The following is a 20,290-nucleotide window of genomic DNA, read 5'->3' on the forward strand; positions in this document are numbered from 1 at the left end:
TACTACGTCATTCGCCATTCAACGTAAGGAAAACAAATAAGAAGGTTAAAAAACTTTTGTCAAGATAACAAAAGAGAAAATAACAAAACAGACTATTATAATCACTTATTATTATTTGTAATTTTAAAACAGCACGGTCAAAGAAGAATAGACGTCTTATCAATATAGACCGTGAGTTAATATCGCCGCCATATTGTGAGAGCAATTGTTTCCAAGATATGTTTATCTATGCACTGGTTTTAAATTAATCATTTATTTTATACATTTTATTTTTATGTTTAGTTTAGAACTATTTTACGCACATCCATTTAATATCGGTTGCTCTCTTATTTTGATTTGCAGATTAATTTTCACCTAAAATATCAACACATTCAATACTGGCACGAACATGTATATATATATGAAACTATTATTAAAATTATCTGTATGTAAACAGTGTTTCTTCAGTCGTAAAAACATAGTCTATGATCGTTGATTTTCAAAAAGTTGGCAATATGACGGTAGCGCCATCAACAACAGCAAATGTTTTTATTTATTGTTTTAACCTTTTCTCTCCGAAGTAAAAAAATAAAAAAAATTAAATTCCCCTTGTTTACTGGTGTATTTTAAATTACAACACAAATCTCAAAAATAAAATAATCTGAATAGTATTCACTATTTTGATCATTTTGTATATTTCTACATTTTATTATCTTACCAGCTATGCATATATGTATATTTTAAAATTAAAATAAATAAATAGATAAACAAATAAATAATATCTTATTTTTCGAATTTATTTGGGTTCGATATGTTATATCTGCCAGCAATGTATGTACCAGGACACCAGAGGGCGCCGTGGAACCAAAACGTTGAGCCCTCATCATGGACTGCATTTAATTTGTGCAGAGCGCCTTTAGTGTTCAGTGCTGCCTGCGGTTAGAGTATCAGTCTGAGGGTAGCGCAGCAGGAAAACACTTGGAGAAGCAGAAAATATCGCATGCCGATGCTGGATTATAAGGATGCAGGAGATGATGCAGAGGTAGACCGTCTTAAGCTGTTGGCTTTTCACATTTATAACAAGAGGCATAAGGTGAGTGACTATGTTAACTGATGTGATACAACTTGTAGAAGAAATTATTGCGAACTCTGATTTGTTCTCTTGATTGATAAAGAACTAAAAGTTTTTAGTTTGGCAGTTTTTTGTTTATTTCAAAATGTCACTAAAATGTTGGGAGTTGAGAAAAATATGCTAGACGTATAAATGCACTTTATAAGTTTCTTCAAGATTCTATTTTATAGTGAACTAAAGTACAAATAATTGTTATATCCCGAGCGCCTGGAGGAAGATTTGATTTTAACCCCATTTCTGTTCTCCTTGCTGGCTCAGTCTACAGTATTTTACATGAAACACTGGCATGGATATTTGGAGTTAAAGCAGATGCAATAGAGTAGAAGTAAATAGAACAGTTTCATACTCGAAGATATATGATAACGACAGATAGCTGGATTTTGACTCAATGAGCTGAATATTGTTTGCTGGCAAATTAAAGCAACCAGAAGCTTGACTAAAACTGTGGACAAGCTAAATGTCTTCTGGAAAAGTGGGGCTTATTGAAGAAGACAAAGATTGAACTCTTTGGTCAGAGTGATAAAGAAGAATGTTTTGACATGAAATGGGAAGGTGGGACTTTAATAACACTGTATTAACTGTAAAACATGGTGTTGTTTCATACTGTAGGGCGTTTTTGCTACGAGTGATACTGGTGCTTGGTATGAGGTTGATGGAAAAATAGGTAAGAAAGACTACCTAGAAAATATATAACTTCACCTCAAATAAAATCAAGATGGATTCAACTTGGACCTTAGTAGTTGTTTCAAAACAACAGTGATTCTAAATAAACATGAAAACTGGTTTTGGAAAGGATCATGATCTGTAATTGCACCTAAAACCCCTGATGGCAACCCTGTGAAACATTCAGTCTGGATCCAGAGACCAACTAATTCAAATGTGTTCTAGCCTTTAACCAACAAACACCTTCAAAAATTGATTTATGATTATAAAAAAATCTATTCAGGTCATGATGAGAGGTCTTTCTATTTTTCCTCAGTGAGAACGATGATGAGCTCTGTCACATGTAGAAGCGTTCTGCAGGTTTCTTTTCTCCTCCTCTTAATTGGACAAACACATGGTGAGTAGGAGCATGCTAAGTCAAACCAATAAAATGCTAAAAAATAAAAACACTACTCCGGCTTACTGGTGGCAAAATGTTGGATTTCAGGTAGAGTGATGGCGCCGGCACGTTTGAAAGCACCAGTGGACAAACCCTTTACACTGACCTGCGCACTTTCAAAGGACCGTGGTGAAACTTTGAGGGAGGTCCATTGGCTGGACGATAAGAATGAGACCCTGCTGAGCTACCGGCCAGGTAACAGAGACAGCGTGAGTGGTCAGCAGCATGTGGAGCTCGCCACCTCACCGAAGGACTCCTCAGCGATCACCATTCGCAGGGTGGGCTTCCGTGATGAAGGCTGCTACACTTGCATCTTTGAGCTGAGTCCTGCAGGTTCAAAGCAAGGACAGACGTGTCTCACTGTTGACGGTAAGGAAACAGTGATTATAATTATTTTGAGTCTGAGAAAGTTGGGCTGTCAAAAAGGAACACAAGTATTTTGCATTTAGGATAAAATATATTCAAGTCTACATTAAAGCTGAGATAGACACTACTATAATTCAGATGCTAGGAGGAGATCATAATCTAGGGGAAAGACAGAAGAGAATGGACAGAATGAGTTAATTCAATGGAGGAACAACAGTTAATGGAGCTTTAATAATCATAGAACTTAAGTGAATTTGTGGATGAATAAGCAAATTCACATACGAGTAGCTGATATTGAAGAGGGTCCATCAATTTACTAATAGTCGCCACAATCTGAATATACACTGCTCAAAAAAATAAAGGGAACACTTAAACAGGTGTTTAACACTTAAAGTGTTCCCTTTATTTTTTTGAGCAGTATATTTTTAGTATGAAGGAGAAGTATTGCATGATTTCACATCAGTACTGTAAACGCAGCTGAAAGCAGATAAAAATGCATCAGAAAGATCCAGTAACTGATCCAATAAATTATCCCTTGCATCCCATTTATTATTTACAGCTAATGAGCAATCATGAGTTGTGCACTGATGCAACTCTTTGCAGATAGCAAAGCTAACATTGTGCAGAAAGAAGAGTCGTGAACTGGGTGTGTAAAGCCTCCACTTGAAACCTGAATGAGTTACAATCTCAGTGATAGAAAGAAGATAGTGAAAATGTCACAATGACCATGAAAATGTCAGTTTTTATGGTTATAAAAACAGACATTTTTAAAACCATAAGCTCTTGCAATGTGAAGCAAGTTGTCCTCTGTTTGGCACAGACAATATTCACATCTGTTTTAAAGTCTTAGAGTGATAGATTTGTTAGGAAAGTAGCCAATATAAACGAGGGATAAGTTGGCTGAAGACAGCTGTCACAAGAGTGTCATAAAAGACAGTGGTCCGTATTCAGTCTTTATGGTTGCTGTCCCTGCTAATATTTCGTCACTGGATTGATTTTGGATGCTTTCCCTTTTGCACTCAAGGCTTAAAACTGAAAATATGCGAATACACGTGTTCTCAACCACTGTTGACCTCTGACCAGAAACTGATGAGCGTGCTGAGACCGGGCCAGTCATGTTAATAAAGAGCTGTGCAGCAGTGGGAGAAGGGGAGCTTAAGCTCCTAAGCAAAAACAGCTGGGCTAGATTCCACTGAGTGGTTTCTGTTTGGGTACCTCATATTCTCAATATTAACATTGTCCTTTATGCACCCCGTGTCTCCCAGTTATGTTTATTATTTTTTCTGCCCTCAATTGATCCTTTGTTTTTCATTCCCAGCCGAAGTCACATCTGAGAGAAACAAAACAGCAGTGAGCGGCAAGAAGGCGTCCCTGTCATGCTCCTTTGGTTTGCCCGAAAAGGTGCAGCAGATACTGTGGAAACACACACCTGCTCAAGGCGAATCAACAGAGGTGGCCTCTTTTGCAAAACGGAGCGACCCCATGATCGAGCCAGCTTATCAGGGGAGAGTCTGGCTCTCTGCTTCTCTGTCAGACAGTGAGCTTACGATCCAGCCTGTTGCCATCCAGGATGAGGGTTGCTACACCTGCTTCTACGAGACGCACACTGAGGGGACAAAGAGCTCTGTGGTCTGTCTCTCTACCTACGGTAAATATCTGCTTTTCAAGTTCGTTTTTACCCATCGACATAACCACTTTAACAATGCAACATTAGGTCAAAACATTTGTTTCCCCGTCTTTTATCAAGTTCCAAGAACTGAAAAATAATTTTCAAAATAAATATATAGTAAATATTTCCATCAAAATGTTCACTTAAGCACATTAGGGATTTGTCCTAAAAAGTAAAAACTGAGTTACGTTGGTTGCTAAGATAGACTTTGTTTTTGGGGGTTTTTTATTCTAAAGTCACTTACATTTCAATAGACGTCCTTTTAAGTTAAATAGAAAAACCTGAAAAATAGGAAATGTGACAAAAGGGAAACAAATACATTACATATTTCTTTCTAAATTGAGTCATTGGAATCAAAGTATTTATTGCAATTACTGGTACATTGCTGATTCTAAGTAAAGCAGGGCTTATTTACTTTGACACAGTTTCTGACACAATAATTTGCAAAACTTGTATGTTTCTTCATTCAACTAGTGTAATCTCCTTCAGTCTCAGTCACATTTACCTTTCACACAATAACTGAAACACATAATCTTAAGATTTTACAACAAGATCTTTCCCTCAGAGTTGCTGCAGTAGAGATGCTCTCTACGATTAATCTCACAATCTGTTGAATTCCCCCTCAATACTGAAAAGCACAAAAGGAAGAGGGTTTCTTTCTTTTTGTGTTTATCACAGTTTAAGACTTCAGAAAGATAAAGTCTTAAACTGAATTTGCCTCCAAATTCAGACGCATTCAGTGGGTAACATTACATTGATCGCGTTTTCTAACTAAGACACCCGATAAAGAGACATTTTAAGATTTGGTGGTGTTACAAAGTACCTTTCTGGCACTAGGAATGTCTTCTTTTTCATAAAATTACCCAGCTAACTCACACATATGTTGGATAATTTATATTTTCAGTGGTCGGAGCTAAATCCACTTATCCCAACATAGATTTTTTCATCATTTGCTGCTTTATTTTATTGTTATTTAAAACAATACTTTCAAGTGGAGAAGTTTTCACTGAACCGGAGAAGTAAGGTCTGACTGCCAGTTTTAGATTTTGGTGGCAGAAAAGAAAAGCACTGTTGGGGTTTTGGATATTAATATTAATCTTCTCTTCCTTCTCAATGTAAGATGCTTTAATGATGCAGCAGCGAGACCAGAGTTCTCTAGACCTGCTTCCACACAAACACTGACAATAATGTCGACGTGCAGAATGGAGCATTCAAAAAGAATGATGGAGGCAGGGAGTGACGTCCTGATGCATGACTGTGTCAGTGTTCGCCGCACACAGTGTTGCCCTCTGTGCTTTGTCTGCCTCGCCTTTGTGCTCTTTTGGATTTCAACTTTTCTCCCGTTCCCTTTCTCTTTCGTTAGTTTCAAGGAACAGATGTGCTTTTGTTTGAAACTGTACAGTACAGTATTTATTTATTTATTTATTTTTTTTTTTACTTATGACTATGCATGATTAACATTTTTATTTTTTCACTCCTGCTGCCTATTTCTGCCAATATTCCCCTTGGATTCTCTCCACATTGGATGACACGATGACCTCTGCTGTTTTCTTCCCCGACTTTCAAACAGTCTGTGAACAGCGATGACCAAAACAAACACAAATCTAACATTAATCATCCTGTGGTGACAGCATGAACCAAATAGCAAATGGAAATGTCTTTTAAGTCATGTTTGATATGTACAGCATTTTTATAACAACTGAAAGTAATTTTATTGCATTATGTGTGTGGAAAGTACAAAATACAGCCCTTTTAATCCTTCCACTTACTGCTTCTGAAATTACTTCTTTGATTTCTGGGCGTTGAGCTTTGGAAAATTCTCGTGTTGGAAGATGAATCGCCACCCTAGCTTGATGTCCAAGTTTCACAGTATGCGTGGTGTAAGCCAAATAATAGGCAGGCCCTGTGTTTCTCTAGACAGAATGTTTGAAGTTCAGGCCCAAATATCTTTGCTTTTTTTTTTTTTTTTGACTGCAACAAAGTTTTGTTCTTCTTCTGGTCTGACAATCTCCGAAATGTGTTTCTGCGAAGTTCAAGTGAGCTACCATGGCCATTTGTCCACTCTACCATAACGGTCTTTGGAGTACTCAATGGTTGAGTGTCGGAAAGCAAAAAAACTGAACTTCTGGCTAAGTGATTATTGGTTTTTTGGTCTCCTCTCTCCTCCAAAATGCACTGGCAACTGTGAGACCTTATATAATGTGTGTTTCATTCCAGCTCTTGTTCAATCATACAAACATGTTTTACGAGAACAAAATGAACTTGAGCTTAATTCCGAGTAACAAGGGAAAGGTTTTTAATAGTCATGCATGTAGAATTTTACTTGTTGATTCTATTTTTTATAAACTTTTTATTCATTCTGTCATTGTATGGTAGCCAGTGTTGAATGTAACTTCCATTACATGTGGAAGAAATGTAATCAATTTTGGCTAAAACATAAAATGGTCAAAAATGGCTGTGAGTTTTTATTAGACACACTGTAGGTGAGCATGTTTAAATAAACTATCACGTGTCAACAATATACCATAATACAGTATTCATTATTGTATGTTAGCATTAGGTTATTTATTTCTTTAAAGTTGAAAGAATAGTCTTTAAATTGTATGCTGAAAAATGTAAGTTGTGTATACAGTGTAACATTAATAAAGAATTGCTGGTAACATGCTGCTATAAACATAATAGCCTTCCCTTAATAGTCCATGTGATGTTAAAATGCTTGATTTATGATCTGAATTTTCATTCCTGTTGTTCCAAACCACCCTCACAATTCGGTGTTATCCAGACCAAAGGTGGGAGAAGTTCCTCAGTCAGAATACTGAAAGGAATCTGTAACCATGAAAGCCAAATAACTGTGGCTGATCGTGTTCTTGCCAAGAAAAATGCTATCCATTCCAATGCATCGCATTCCTCACCCAACCTCAAGAACAAGGAATTGAAAACACTCTAAGATTTAGGGATGGTTCTTAAGAAAACAGAAACTTGCATGTCTTGGTTGATTCAAGTTTTTATCCCAGGTATCATGTCCATGATATATAATCACAAACTATTCGAAGATATGAGTTTAGATAGTTAATTTGGTAAAACCAATATTTTTAGGGACATAAAACAACTTGCTTTCTGATGTTATTTTGTCCTAATATAATAGAACATTTCTTAAATTTGAGAAAAACTTTGTAGCATTTTCTCTCATATTCTGACTTGGTTATATTGACTTTTTCCAGTTCTTCCAAAACCTCAGGTGAGCTACAAGACCGCGTCTCCAGGCGTGATCGAAGCCAACTGCACGTCTGTATCTCGGCCTCCTGCAGAGATTGTGTGGAATGTGGAGACCGACAACCGCACCATAGGCTCCCCTGTGACCGCGCATCTCCGTCAGGATGACGGGACCACTCTAGTCATCAGCACGCTGACCGTCCAATCAGGGCTGCTTAAAGATGTGTCTGTCAAATGCTTGGTGCATCACAAAGGGCTCGAGTCACCCATCGCTGTATCCATGAACACTAAGAGTAAGTTATCAACAAACATCTAGATGTTTGTTGATGGTATGTTCTTTCTGCAGGTAATATCTTAACAAATATCACCTTTTAAATGCAGTTTTATTGATTTAAAAAAATTGAATACATATGATTTCAGCAGAAAACTGCAGTGACATTACTAGGCTGCCTTTCTGCTTCATCGGGCACAAAAACCATCTGAAATAATAATCCATTAAATTTTAATTTTAGGGGCTAAAATAGCAACACAGGTTAGATCATTATACTCTGGTTAAACAAGATTTTATTTGACTGCTGTCCTTTGCCATGAAATAGCTTTAAATGAACCAAACATAGAAATATAGTTTCATGAAGGAAGATTGTGTAGCGGACACATTTCAGATTAAGAGCTTTAGATGTATCAGCCATGCTTTTTCTCCAGGTGTTTTGACAATCTAAACTTCAAATTATTTACAGCTTCAAGTTGATATCTAAATATCTAAATATCTAAACTGATATTCATATTTAGCTCATGCATCACTGCTTTGGTTTTTGCCAGCCTTAAATTCACCTCAGTTCACTGGGTAAAGAGTCCAAAAGGAGAGCAGTTGGACAGTAACGCTATGAATTTAACCTGCAATTGAATTACTGAAGACCTGAAACAGCAGCAGGGTTCAGATTAGTGCAAAACAGACTGCACACATTTCAGCACGTCAATTACATTAAAGAATTACATGTTTTACATTTCATGGTAAGTAATGAATCTCCTGATCAGGTCCGTCTTTTCGCCTTTTTAGTTGGCACAGCTCTCACCATCCTGATCTCTGTCACCACGGTCGCAGCTCTGCTGGTGATGTCCTTGTGCTTCTGCCTTTGGAAGTGTTTTTTGCGTAAAGAAGGTGAGCGCATGTTTATACTGGTTTTCTAATGCATGAAGGTTATCTCTTAATAAAACCCTTCCAAACTAATTGATGTACGTACATTGTGGAGCAAGCTGCCTAAATCTGATTGTATAAGTTAAAGATCTATAATATTTTAGGAATTTTCAGGGAAGGAAAAGAAACCTAATAAATCCCCCTAATGCATCCAACAGCCTTGTTCTGCAAATATTCTTTCTAACATGAGATTTTATTTTAAAATAAACAGAATTTAATATCTGGGCTTATTCTAGTGTGTTGTTTGGCAAACCACCCCAGAAACAATAAAACAGCAGATTCCTGTTCAGATTCAGTTAGGTAACTGTACTTATGCTGTTACTGGCCAGGAAAGCAAGTCTCAGTGACCAGTAGGCGTGTCCAGTCATGTTCTGAGATTATTTCCAACAAACACACTTTAAAATAACCTAATGTTTTGACATTGGGTGACACAAACTGACACATTTACCCAAATCAGGACTTGTGTACAACAGCATGACTTTTGAGAGAGCACTAAATAGCACAAGTCTGAAATCTAATTCAATGCGATTCAATTCAAAAATATGTACATTATTTTATTAGAAAGGGAAATGGAGTGTTCTAAATCACAGTACCCAGGTATCTTCAAGGAGTTGTTGTGAATGTTGATGCTGTGGACAGGAAGGAAGTGCAGTAGCAGTCAGTCTTGCCACCAATCTAAGTCTGAAGGCTGTTGCTGTATAATAGTTTCATGTCTGCCTTTCTAACGAGCAGAGATGATGTTTTACAGTCACCTGTTCTTCATGACACCATTACATGTTGGCAGACACTGCTAATCTAACTCATTTAATTTTGCTGAGTGACATTTTTACTCAAATTAATTAAGAATGTATCTTTACTAACCATTTCTGCTTGTATTTTAATTTCATAATAAGCAGGACCTCGAACATTCAGTGACTTTTACTTAAAAGCAGGCTTTTTTAAATGTTGCTTTGACACCATTGTTGTTGTTGTTGTTGTTGTTATAATGATATATGCAGTTGCACTCTCTTTGCTATGTTTGCGCTGCCTCTCCCACAGATAATCCTTCTGGTTTGAACAAAACATGTGAAGGAGCGCACATATATTAAATATTCCAGGAATTCCTGTGTGAAAATTGCTTACCCAGTGTGACTAAATGCAGTGAAGCAGTTGTCCTGTAAAATTATTTACAGTGACACTTAGTTAGAAAGTTGTTTCCTAAAGTTACAGCTTCAGAGTTAAACTAAAAGTCTGAAATAATAAAACTAGGAGACTAAGTCCAGAGTGACAGTTTCCTCTAAAATTTCAAATTTCAAAAATGTTTCTGTTTTTTGTGAACTCTTTGTACACATTTCTTTTCAGGTGATTAATCTTAGACACAAGAGCTGAAAAGAGGATCTTCTCAGGACCGTCCTTTCCCTGCCATATCCTCGTCATCATCACCATATCTATTACTATATGGTTGGAAAGGGAAGATGCTCTCAAATTCCTTAGGGGCTGTCCAGCACAATCCTATTCATCATCACCAACTGGGTGACATTCAGCTTTACTTTGACTCTTCCATAGTCTTCTTTTTTTACTATTTTTGTTCATCTCAGCTCTGTAATTGATTGAGTCGATAGCTGCACATTCCAGAACAGCGGAGTCTCTGTGCGGCTGAGTTAAGTTATTTTGCAGAACATTACATGCCCTCAGAAAACCTTTCTGTGGTTGTCTCTGTTTTTTTCATGAACCTCAGAGATGTGTCTTAATATTTTCTATTTTCCTTACTCGCTAAAATGTAATACAAACTCCAAAAAACCAAAACGTTTGAACTTGAATGAAGTTTTAGCATTACAAATATTGCAAATCTTGTCTTTGAATTATAAGATTGACAGCTCATTATTTTGAGAGCTAAAAGGGTTTATAAAAAAATGTAAGAAATTAAAATTCTTCTGGTAAACTGTAATCTGTCTTCCAAAAGTATTCATACCACCTAACAAATTTTAAAGTATTTTCTCACAATTTTATCTGATAGATCAAATCAAAATAATGGATAGATGTGAAGTGGAAGGTAAATAATACGCTGGATGACCTCAGGTAGAAGGATATGTTGACGTCACAGGACAGCTGTCAGTTATAAATCTGGTCAGACTGGAAGTAAGAAATGAATTCTTGAAACAAAATTGCAGAAAATATTTGTCTCAATCCAAGAAGTGATTAAAAAAAATGTAGAAAGCTTTGGTCAGAGGAAAACCAAAATGTTTTCCTAGTTGCAGTACACTACATGTGACAGAAAAGTATCGCTGCCCATTCCCCACAATGAAACCTGGAGGGAGCAACATCATGTTGTGGAAATGCTTTTCTTTAGCTGAGACAAGAAGGTTTGTTAGAGATTAACTGGGGCAAAGATTTACTGAGCTTGTGCTGTTTTTGCATGGAAAAATGGGCTAACGCTTCAGTGTTTGCAACATGACAAAATTATGAAAAGTTCAAAGGTCATGAATACTTTCGTAAGGCACTGCATTCCAAATGTTTTTTCATAACTATGCTTTTTTACATCCTTTTTTTCTTTTCTTTCTTTTTTTTTTTTTATAATGTGCGTCTGTTTTTTGTTAAATGTTAAATTCTCCGGTCAGATGGCTTGAATCAATTTCAAAAGCCCTTTCGTTGCCCCTGAAAGAATGTGTGTCCTGCTGCTCACTGTGCAGTCGGGCACTTTCTGTCTCAACGCCCTAAAAAATGACTTGAGCACTTCAGATTAAATAACTCAAAGGATCTCTCTGTTCTTTAAAAATCCCTCTCACTCTGGACCAAACACACAGAAACATCAAAGCATGAAAGAAAATGCATTGATGCTTCTAGATTATCTTTTTTCTTCTTTTTTTTTTGCATTTTTAACTGACTTTTTATTATCAAAGCTATGACTCGAAACATTATAGTTACTGAAGCGAATGACTTGCATTTTTTCTTGTTTATTGATGGATGCAAGACATGGAAGTCATCAGAATTATGTTAGAAATAACATTCCTGCCCTCTGAAGGCTTTCAATCACACAAAAATACTGTGTTTCAGTGAAGACACATTATGAAAACCATCACATGTAAAATAACTGTAAAAGAATAAATAAATGACTGAAAAAGTAACCGTGGAGTCTCTCTGCCACCGTTTTTTCAGCTTTATGCTCTATGTCTTTAAGTGGATTCAGAGAAAGATCAAATGTTGTACCAAATCTGCCTGCCAGATGCAGATTTTTTTTTTCATCTAAGCCAGAGCTTTGAGAATGGATCTTCTGAAATGATGAAAAAAAAGATGCACCCATATGCTTTCAGAAACTTACACCATGCCTTTCTCAAGTAATGCAAGTAATTGATGGTAACGTTTGTTTTCCTGCACAAAATGCACGTGTGGTATTTAATTCAGCACTTGTGGAAACAGTCAGCTGTAGAAATAATTCTTGATTACGTTAGTCTGGCTACTTAGGTTAGGAATTTGTGTTGCACCACCATGTCTTCGACATTACGCCAACCATTTCAGAAATGATTTATGTAGTAGAACCACTCAGACTTAGATTCACGTAACTTATCTCAGAAATATAAAGCGTGTATGTATGTGTTGTATGAAAGCTTATTTGGGAATCGGTGCATAAAATAAACTTGTGGGTGAGATATTTCAGAGAGGTATGTGTGTCTTATTGCATGTGTATATTTTGGATCAACTACATTTTGCTTGAGGAACGCAGCAGATCATGTTCCTGGTGGTGGTGTTTGGTTCTGCGACTGTAAAAAGCCGCCCTCGCTTGGAAATCTATAGCAGTCACTACGATCACATAAGTGGCCACGTTGTCAATCTGTGGCAGTGAGGATGACTTCCTTGTTCACCAGTGACTAAAATACAAACGGCACTGCTTGTGTGACAGAGAAAGAGTTTAATAGTTTTAATCTCAGAGGTTTTGTGTGGGCCGCAACTGCCAGACACTATTGCTGAAAGAAAAAATTTCCACACAGTAAGACAGAGGCTTATTCCTCCAATGGGGAATTTATATGCAGCTGTAATTTCAGCTTTTCACCTTTCACAGCATCCCACTGGGGGAAATAAAAAGTCTTATTAATCAATGGCATGCTTTTGTATTTTCATCATGACATTTTGTTTTAGTAGCAGTGCATTCAGAAGAATGCTTGGAATAGATTTATTAAGGAACATTGTGTTAGATATCATCAAATTAAAATTATATCTCTGCAAGATGTGCAAGTCAGGTCACAGCAATATTTGCAAAATTTATTTGATTTGCAGCAGCAGCTTGTTATTTTTGCAGTGGTGTAACAAAAAATGAACTAAATCAGAAAAGAATTTAAGCTTGAATTTCTTATCTTCCTCTATTTTTCATTTCTAACTTCACATCTTCTCTTTGCACCAGTCCAAACCAACTCAGCATTGCTTCGTGTTTATTTTACGCAGCGCCGTCACTATAATTATTCACGGATAGAAACCTCGCATCTTCTCTTTTACCATCTCAATTCTTCTTATCTTACTCAAGCATCTCTGCATCAAAACCAGACATGATCATAGCAAGTCTGACTTCTATGTTGCTGTAAACCTTCTCTTTCATTCCTGTAGCTCTCTGTCTGTCACTTTTTTTCTACCTCCTGTGCATTTCCTGTTTCTCTGACCTCTAAACTCAATGTCATCTATATTTATAACCTTTACTCAACACAGCTTCTTTGTTGCACCTTTTCCCCATCTCGTTCACATATATTTTTAATGCTTCCTGTTAGCTGGATGAGGCAGAAATGAAAGACACTGCATCTTATGTGGTGCATTAAGATTGTAGGACAGCAACTTTGCCACTTTAAGGATTTAATCATCTGAATCTAGCACACTTGAAGACAGTGCAAGCCTTTTAAATAAAATTTACAATTGATTTCATTGTTGATCATCAGTGATTTAAAATTGATTGGGGGAGCAGAGTAGTTCTAAAACAAATGGAGTGATGTCAAACATCAGACATGTTGGCATTTTGTGGGTCAGTTTCACTTTGAATAGTGGAATATCTGTTGCATGGCAGTACTCAAAACAAGAAAAATCATCCTAAATTAAAACTTGGTGGCATAGTGAGACCAGATCAGTATCATGCACAAGGAAACGTGTTAGCAAATAGTTTGATCAAGGATGTGGTGTGAAAAGAAGAAAATCCTCCCAGGAGTTTGGGTGGACAGCTTCAAATCTCCCATGAAGAAGCAGATATGTGTCTCTGCTGCTCTGTGTTTTTTTGTTTTGTTTTGTTGTTTTTTTTTACAATAAAAACCACAAGTATTTGATAAAATACAAAACATTATCAAGATTCTACCAGTGTTTTTGTTGCTGTTGTTCTTCATAGAAACTTATCCTCAAAGTTGATTATTTACGTCTTATGAAGTAAAACAAATAAATTCATCCAATAGAAATGTTTTTTATATCTTACAAGATAACCTTGGCAGAGTTTCGTATGTCCCAGTTTATCAAAGTGCAAATAAAGTTGGTTAAGCAAACATTACCCTATTTACATCCCAGTCCGTTGGCATCATGAATCCAGAAAAATGAAAAATTTTCCAGGCAAACTTAGGCTTAGAATTATTTTTACTCAAGCTAGAGGTTTGTTTTTGATTTTTTTTTTTTTAATTAAAAAGTACACAAACATCTATCAAGAGACAGAACTCAGATGAGTATCAGCAACTCTTCTTATTTACAGCTTCATAAAAAATGTCAGGAAAAAATATATTTATTTGATTATCCAATAAATTATCATGTTGCTCCGACTCTCATTGCATTTTCTTTCAGATTCAGCTCTCTAAAACTCAACAATTTTTGAAAAATTATTATTGCCATTATTAGTGGTGACCTCCAACTCTTTCATGTTGGAGGGCGTCCTTCCCATCGTTCTAGTCATCTGCTCCCTCCACAGATTATCAACCCGAATGTGGACTGGTAGCCTGAACAACCACTTCAAGAAGTTAATGATACTTCCAGTTAAACGTGATATGTTGGTCAAATGGGGGCATGAATAATTTTGACTTTATCTGAAATAATAGTTTCATATTAAAGAATTAAAATCTACCAAACCTTTCTTTAATACTCTAAAATCCATTTTATTGTTGGCCTTTTGTGTACATTTCAATTATAGGATACTTGTGCATGCTGATTGTTTCTGTAATAAAATTTTTTATTGGTCTTAAATATTTTTTGTCGTTAAATATGAATTTGACCAACTCTTTTGTGATTTTATTTTTAGCACCCAAACAATCAGGTCCTTATCTCAGAAATCAGGTACCTGTCACCTAGCTAAGAACAAATGAAGGCTCGTTTCACCACGCAAAAAGAAAAAAAAATTCTTTCGACCTTCAACTTCCTGTAGTCTTGAGCCAAAGCACTCAACTGTGGTTTACAAGTTAGGAAATTTGTGTCAGTGCAGACATGATGACACACTGAATGTTATACAGGAAATGTGTGATAGAATGGCTTTATGTGTTTTTTTTCTTGAAGTTGCTGTTTGAAGTCATGTGACATTTCTGGCATTTCATAATCTTAAGTAATAGCAATGCACAACATATGTTAATAAAAAAAAAAGAAAAATAATAATGCTTTAACCATTTCAAATCCCTGAATTGTTGAAACTATAGTTACATAAAATGATGAATACACAGGAAAAAACTATCCTTTGATGCCTCTCGTGTCTACTTTATGCTTCAGCTTTATGACCACAACCCTCTTTCTGCACTGACACTTAACCAACACCGTTCCATGACGCTTCCACACAAGTATGGAAGTTTCTAAGTTATTCTTAGTCAGTGAAAAATACTCAACTTTTAAGTCACATTGATAACGGCATAATTTGTCTTTGCGTCGTGTTTACATGTGTAGTTTCTGACTGTTGCCCCACGTTGTAGGGGGTTGATGACAGCGTACATTTCAACGTCAGGTGCTTCTGTTTTCACTGTTGTGTATGTAACATTCAGCTGGTTCCCAGTGAGAGCGAGAGCCGGCGATGATGATGTTGTTCTTTCTGGTTTACTTGAAGAATAGATGTCTTTCAGAACTGAGAATTGAGTCCGTAGGCGGGGAGAAGCAGGGGCGCTCATCTTGGGGAGGCCTGGTATCATATGTGTAGATATTTCCTGCTAGAGAAAAATAAAATAAAAAAATACTTTATTTTATATGAATATAATAAACTGTACAACTGCTTCAATGTGAAGAAAGTCAAGATGATCTTAAACTCTCACTAGAAAGGTTTGTCTCTGCTTCTTTCTACAGGAACACATGCATTTGGATGTTTCAGCTAAAATCTACCAAAACTTTTTTTATATATATAGAGGGGTGTTTCTGTCTACCAATATTTGAAGCCTTGATGTAGGGACGGAAACACCGTCAGTATTTTTATCAGCTGCATTTCGACTGACTGCTATATTTCAACTGACCACTGACTACACTGAGACACTGAAGCCTCAAGTTGTTTTTTATAAGTCATGCTGCAACTGATCTTATTGAATTATTTAGTATTCTTTTTGACAAATGCCTTTCTCATTTCCTATCAGAAACAAATATTGTCACAAACTATTTTGAATCTATGAATGAATAAATGTGGACTCAGCTGTATTCGACCAGGTAATCACTATCTTCCCACTGAAGTTTCATGTATATTACAGAAGTCTCATGCTCTATGTGATAAACTTTTTAATAAACCTTATAGTCAGAGTGGGTTGTCCTCAGCAATCTTCAAAGTCATGCCGTCTTAAGCTTAGGTTGCTGGAGGAAAAACTGATCATTTCTCTGTCCTCTCATCTACATCTACTGCATTATTTACTGATATTTTAAGTTTTCTCTCAGTTTCTAAATGTTTATTGAAGCTAAGTCCGGTTTGTTGTTCTGCTAAGTTTTGATGCCTTCCTGGAGGGCCATATCGGTTGAGAGACTGCACCAAAACAAATGAATGTTCTTCTACTCCTGCCATTAACTTTTTACTTTTCTTTAATGCAGAAAACATTCCTAGCTTAGGGCTTCTGTTTCTTTTTTGTGTATCTGCTTTGGCTTCTTAAACACCCAGTCGGTCGTGACGGATGGCAGATCAGACTAAGCCAGGTTCTGCTGGAGGTTTCTTTCTGTCAAAAGGCGGTGGGGAGAGTTTCCACTCCACTGTCACTAGCTGCATTTCCAGTATGAGGGATTTCTGGTAAGTCAACGGCACAACGCAAGTGATTTTCTGCTGTTGATACAAGCTCATCCGTGTAGAGTAGTTGTTTGTACAAGATGCAGTGTCTTTCATTTAAGCCTCATTCAATCTGCTACTTTTTAACCAGCTTTAGTAATAAGCTGAATATAACTGGATTGTTTGATACCGAGGTAATGTGTCTATGTATAATTGGATCGAGTTGACTTTTTTTTGAATTGGTGCTTTTTAGATTACATAAATAAACTGAATTGAATTCAGTAGACGTGTACTATAAAACATCTATAAGATGCTGCAGAGCCTACTGCGTTTCACTGATGTGGCGTCGCCTTCATCTGGTGTGAAAGGCATTTAACAGGCTGCGTCTTGTTTGATTATGACCCAGCATTACAAACTATGCATGATACATTTTTGAAAACTGACTACACTACCTCACAGTTCCTGTTATTGTTCTAAAGAATATGTGAAGATTCAACACACTGAACAAAAATCCACTATGTAAAACTGATTACCTCTTGAATTTGGTTGTTGCGGGTCCACGTTCCTGTGAAAACAAATTTAAGGGGATTAAAGATGCAAATTTTGTAACAGTTACAGAAGAACCACTGCTAAATTAATAGTCTTACGTTTCCAGCCATGAAAGCACACGAGGATCAACACTGTCGCTGCGGCGATCACAAATATAATGGTAACACAGATCAGGAAGATGGAAAGCGAGGAGCGATCGTCATCAATACTGTCTGAGCCAAAGGCATGAAAGAACAATGTTAAAATAGCTTTACTATTAAATGTGTAAAATTACATTAAGCTTCTTACCTGCATCATTATCAGCGTTTTCTACTCCTTTGTTTAGTTCTTGAATAATAAAAGAAAACAGATACGATTCACACAATGAACCAAATGCATGAATTTCAAAGGTAAATCTTGGAAAAAAATACCTGAAACTGAGATGTTGATGGAATGGCTGACTATTTCGTTACTGGGTCCTACAGCACATCGGTACAGGCCGTCATCATTAATGGAAACCTGAGCTAAACTTAAATATGAGATCAGATTCTCTTTATTATATTTCTGTGTGATTTTCATGTTCTCCATAACTGGAATGGCCTCCCAGTTCTTTAACGTGTTAGAGAATTTAAACCATCTGACATTGAATGACTCCCCACAGAGTTTGACGGGACATTTGACTGTCAGATTTTGTCCAGTGGAAACACGTTTTGTTTCTCCTCTTCGTACTTCGACCATCACATCACATGAAGAAACTGTAATTTCAAAAGGTGAATTTGATTTTAATGACACAATTTCAAATGTATTGTCAAATACAATATATGTTATCATACTTATTTTGATTAAGATAAAGATGTTTATGACTTCAAGATATGATATTAATTCCCAATTCTGTTAACATAAACAAGGACCAAACATTTCTTGACAAAATTGTTTGTTTTTTTTTGTTTGTTTATTTGTTTGGAAATGTAAGCAACAAAGGCAGTTTCTATTAATAAAAATATTTTGATTTCACACAAACAAACCTTAAGTGAATCACTTTTTAAAAAACCATCTAATTGTCTACAATGATCTAGGGATTATTAAACACAAAACTATTCACTAACATGTCATATATTATTTTATTTTATATTGTCCTCCATCGGGACAATATGGGTAGAACCATGACATGCAAGACATGCAAGAAAAAAAAAATCAAAGAATTAAAGACTCTGAAAGTGTAATAAGTACTGATAATTCATTTAAACTCACAAAAAGCCAAAGCCAATGGGAAAATTGGGTGAAGCTCTTGCTGTATACAACATACTACATGTACAACATAACATGTTTACCAAAACACAACCAATACGATACCTTTTAACTAATAAATAATATGAAATAAAACAGAATAATGTTAAGGTTCTGGAGATATGTTTTTCTAATACCAGGAAAACCTTTGGTCCACTACAGAATTATGATGGTGTCTTTTATTAATTTAGCTATTTTTTGTTTATTAGATTACAACAGATAATATAGTTTTAAAAAACATGTAGATATGTTTGTGTATGAAAACAGTAATCATCCAGTAATTATTTGAGTATTTTTTAGATAGTTTTCTCTTTTTAATTGACTTCCGATTTAAACCTCATCAGTCAGACAAATAAACGATAAATCAATATAACATTTTTCGTTTGTTTCTATTTTAATTCATTTTAACAGAAGAAAACCTGCCATCTGGCAGCCTTGCTGTCGCATAAATACTGAGTCTCAATTAAAATCTCTTCCGCTGCTTTCTTGACTTACTAAATTAAAACTAAAGAAGTTGAAAAAGAACAAAAAAGCCTTACCTTTACTTTCTCTGAAAAGGCAAATGAACATAGCACACCAAATTACCAGCAGCTGCATTGTGCATCACATGCTCATCACAAAAACTTTCAAATAAGGTGCTGCAGGTTCATTTTACTTGTGACAAGTTAAGCACTTCCTGTCTTCGACCACCCAGCACATGATTTTCAGTATAGCATGAGGTAACAAAATTCCCCGTGTGCAAAGATGAGAAAAAAATTACACGTGCAAAAGTTATTTCAGCATTCCCAAGATCGCCACAGATACATACCTGCACTTGATCATTCCTATGATGAACTTCAGATCACCTTTCCTCAGAAACATGCAAAAAATCATCACTGCAGCAAGCAACGCTTTTACCAAAAGCTCAGCAATGCAAAAGCAAGGTTATACTTTGATCTGAAGACCACAAAAAAAAACACAATACCTTCATCTGATGGTTACTGTTCTAAGCTGAAAAGATGCCTAAATCACATGTATAGATGTGAGTCTCAACCATTTACAATCCAGAGCCATTTTTCCCTGGAGTCCAGTAAAACAAAACTCATGTAGAGCCACAACAGTTATATTACTGTTTCAAAAAAGACATCTTACTTTTAATAAATATCTATAAATATCTATTTTTGGACATGTAATGTCATTTTTAAACAACCACCATTTCATATCTATTTCTATTGATAAAAATGCAACTTACACTAACAGAGAACCAATACATTCTCTTCGATGGGATGTTGATATAAATGGAAAATGATGTATGATTGTTACGTCCAACAAGGGCACAACATATTTGAGGACACGTAGGCAAAACTGAGGGTTCAAAAAATTATTTTATTTCAAAACTCTCTTGAACTTTTCTTTTGGTTCAACTGCTTTAATTTTCTGTGGAGAAAAAAAGAGAGGTAAATATCTCCAGTTCCCCGTGTCCCAAAAAAAGAAAAAAAATCAAACAAAAATCCCAAAAGTATTAACAGAAAGGTGGACCTTGTGAGCCGATCAAAAAGAACAAAACGGTACAGCAGGGGGCCAACCCTATACAGGGCCATCGAAGCCCCTACTAGTACCGGACTATGGCAAAAAGGAATCTACTGCAAAAGAAAGAATCGAAAACAGGACAACCGGTCCCACCAGGCCAAAATCACAACGAA

At 36.1% G+C, this 20,290-nt stretch overlaps 2 protein-coding genes across 3 annotated transcripts; one reads left to right on the forward strand and one right to left on the reverse strand.

Annotated features, from left to right (window-relative positions):
- Nucleotides 1–910: 910 nt before the first annotated feature.
- On the forward strand, nt 911–12,284 carry LOC102236642 (OX-2 membrane glycoprotein-like). 2 transcript variants are annotated; one of them, XM_023337626.1, is made up of 8 exons: nt 911–1,072; nt 1,721–1,775; nt 2,091–2,171; nt 2,262–2,582; nt 3,898–4,227; nt 7,470–7,754; nt 8,519–8,620; nt 9,998–12,284. In XM_023337626.1, the coding sequence occupies exons 1-8, from the start codon at nt 980–982 to the stop codon at nt 10,003–10,005; spliced, it is 1,275 nt and encodes a 424-aa protein (XP_023193394.1). In that variant the 5' UTR covers nt 911–979; the 3' UTR covers nt 10,006–12,284. The 2 variants fall into 2 exon arrangements, with proteins under 2 accessions (XP_023193394.1, XP_023193395.1); XM_023337627.1 differs by lacking the exon at nt 1,721–1,775 and having other exon boundaries at nt 988–1,072; nt 9,998–11,760.
- Nucleotides 12,285–14,345: 2,061 nt separating this feature from the next.
- LOC111609363 (B- and T-lymphocyte attenuator-like) lies at nt 14,346–19,204 on the reverse strand. The gene is made up of 6 exons (XM_023337486.1): nt 19,148–19,204; nt 17,753–18,076; nt 17,631–17,669; nt 17,441–17,554; nt 17,327–17,358; nt 14,346–15,768 (listed from the first exon to the last, which is right to left on the reverse strand). The coding sequence occupies exons 1-6, from the start codon at nt 19,176–19,178 to the stop codon at nt 15,457–15,459; spliced, it is 852 nt and encodes a 283-aa protein (XP_023193254.1). The 5' UTR covers nt 19,179–19,204; the 3' UTR covers nt 14,346–15,456.
- Between the last annotated feature and the right edge of the window lie 1,086 nt (nt 19,205–20,290).

The sequence above is a fragment of the Xiphophorus maculatus genome, chromosome 7, assembly GCF_002775205.1.
Source record: "Xiphophorus maculatus strain JP 163 A chromosome 7, X_maculatus-5.0-male, whole genome shotgun sequence".
NCBI lineage: Eukaryota > Metazoa > Chordata > Actinopteri > Cyprinodontiformes > Poeciliidae > Xiphophorus > Xiphophorus maculatus.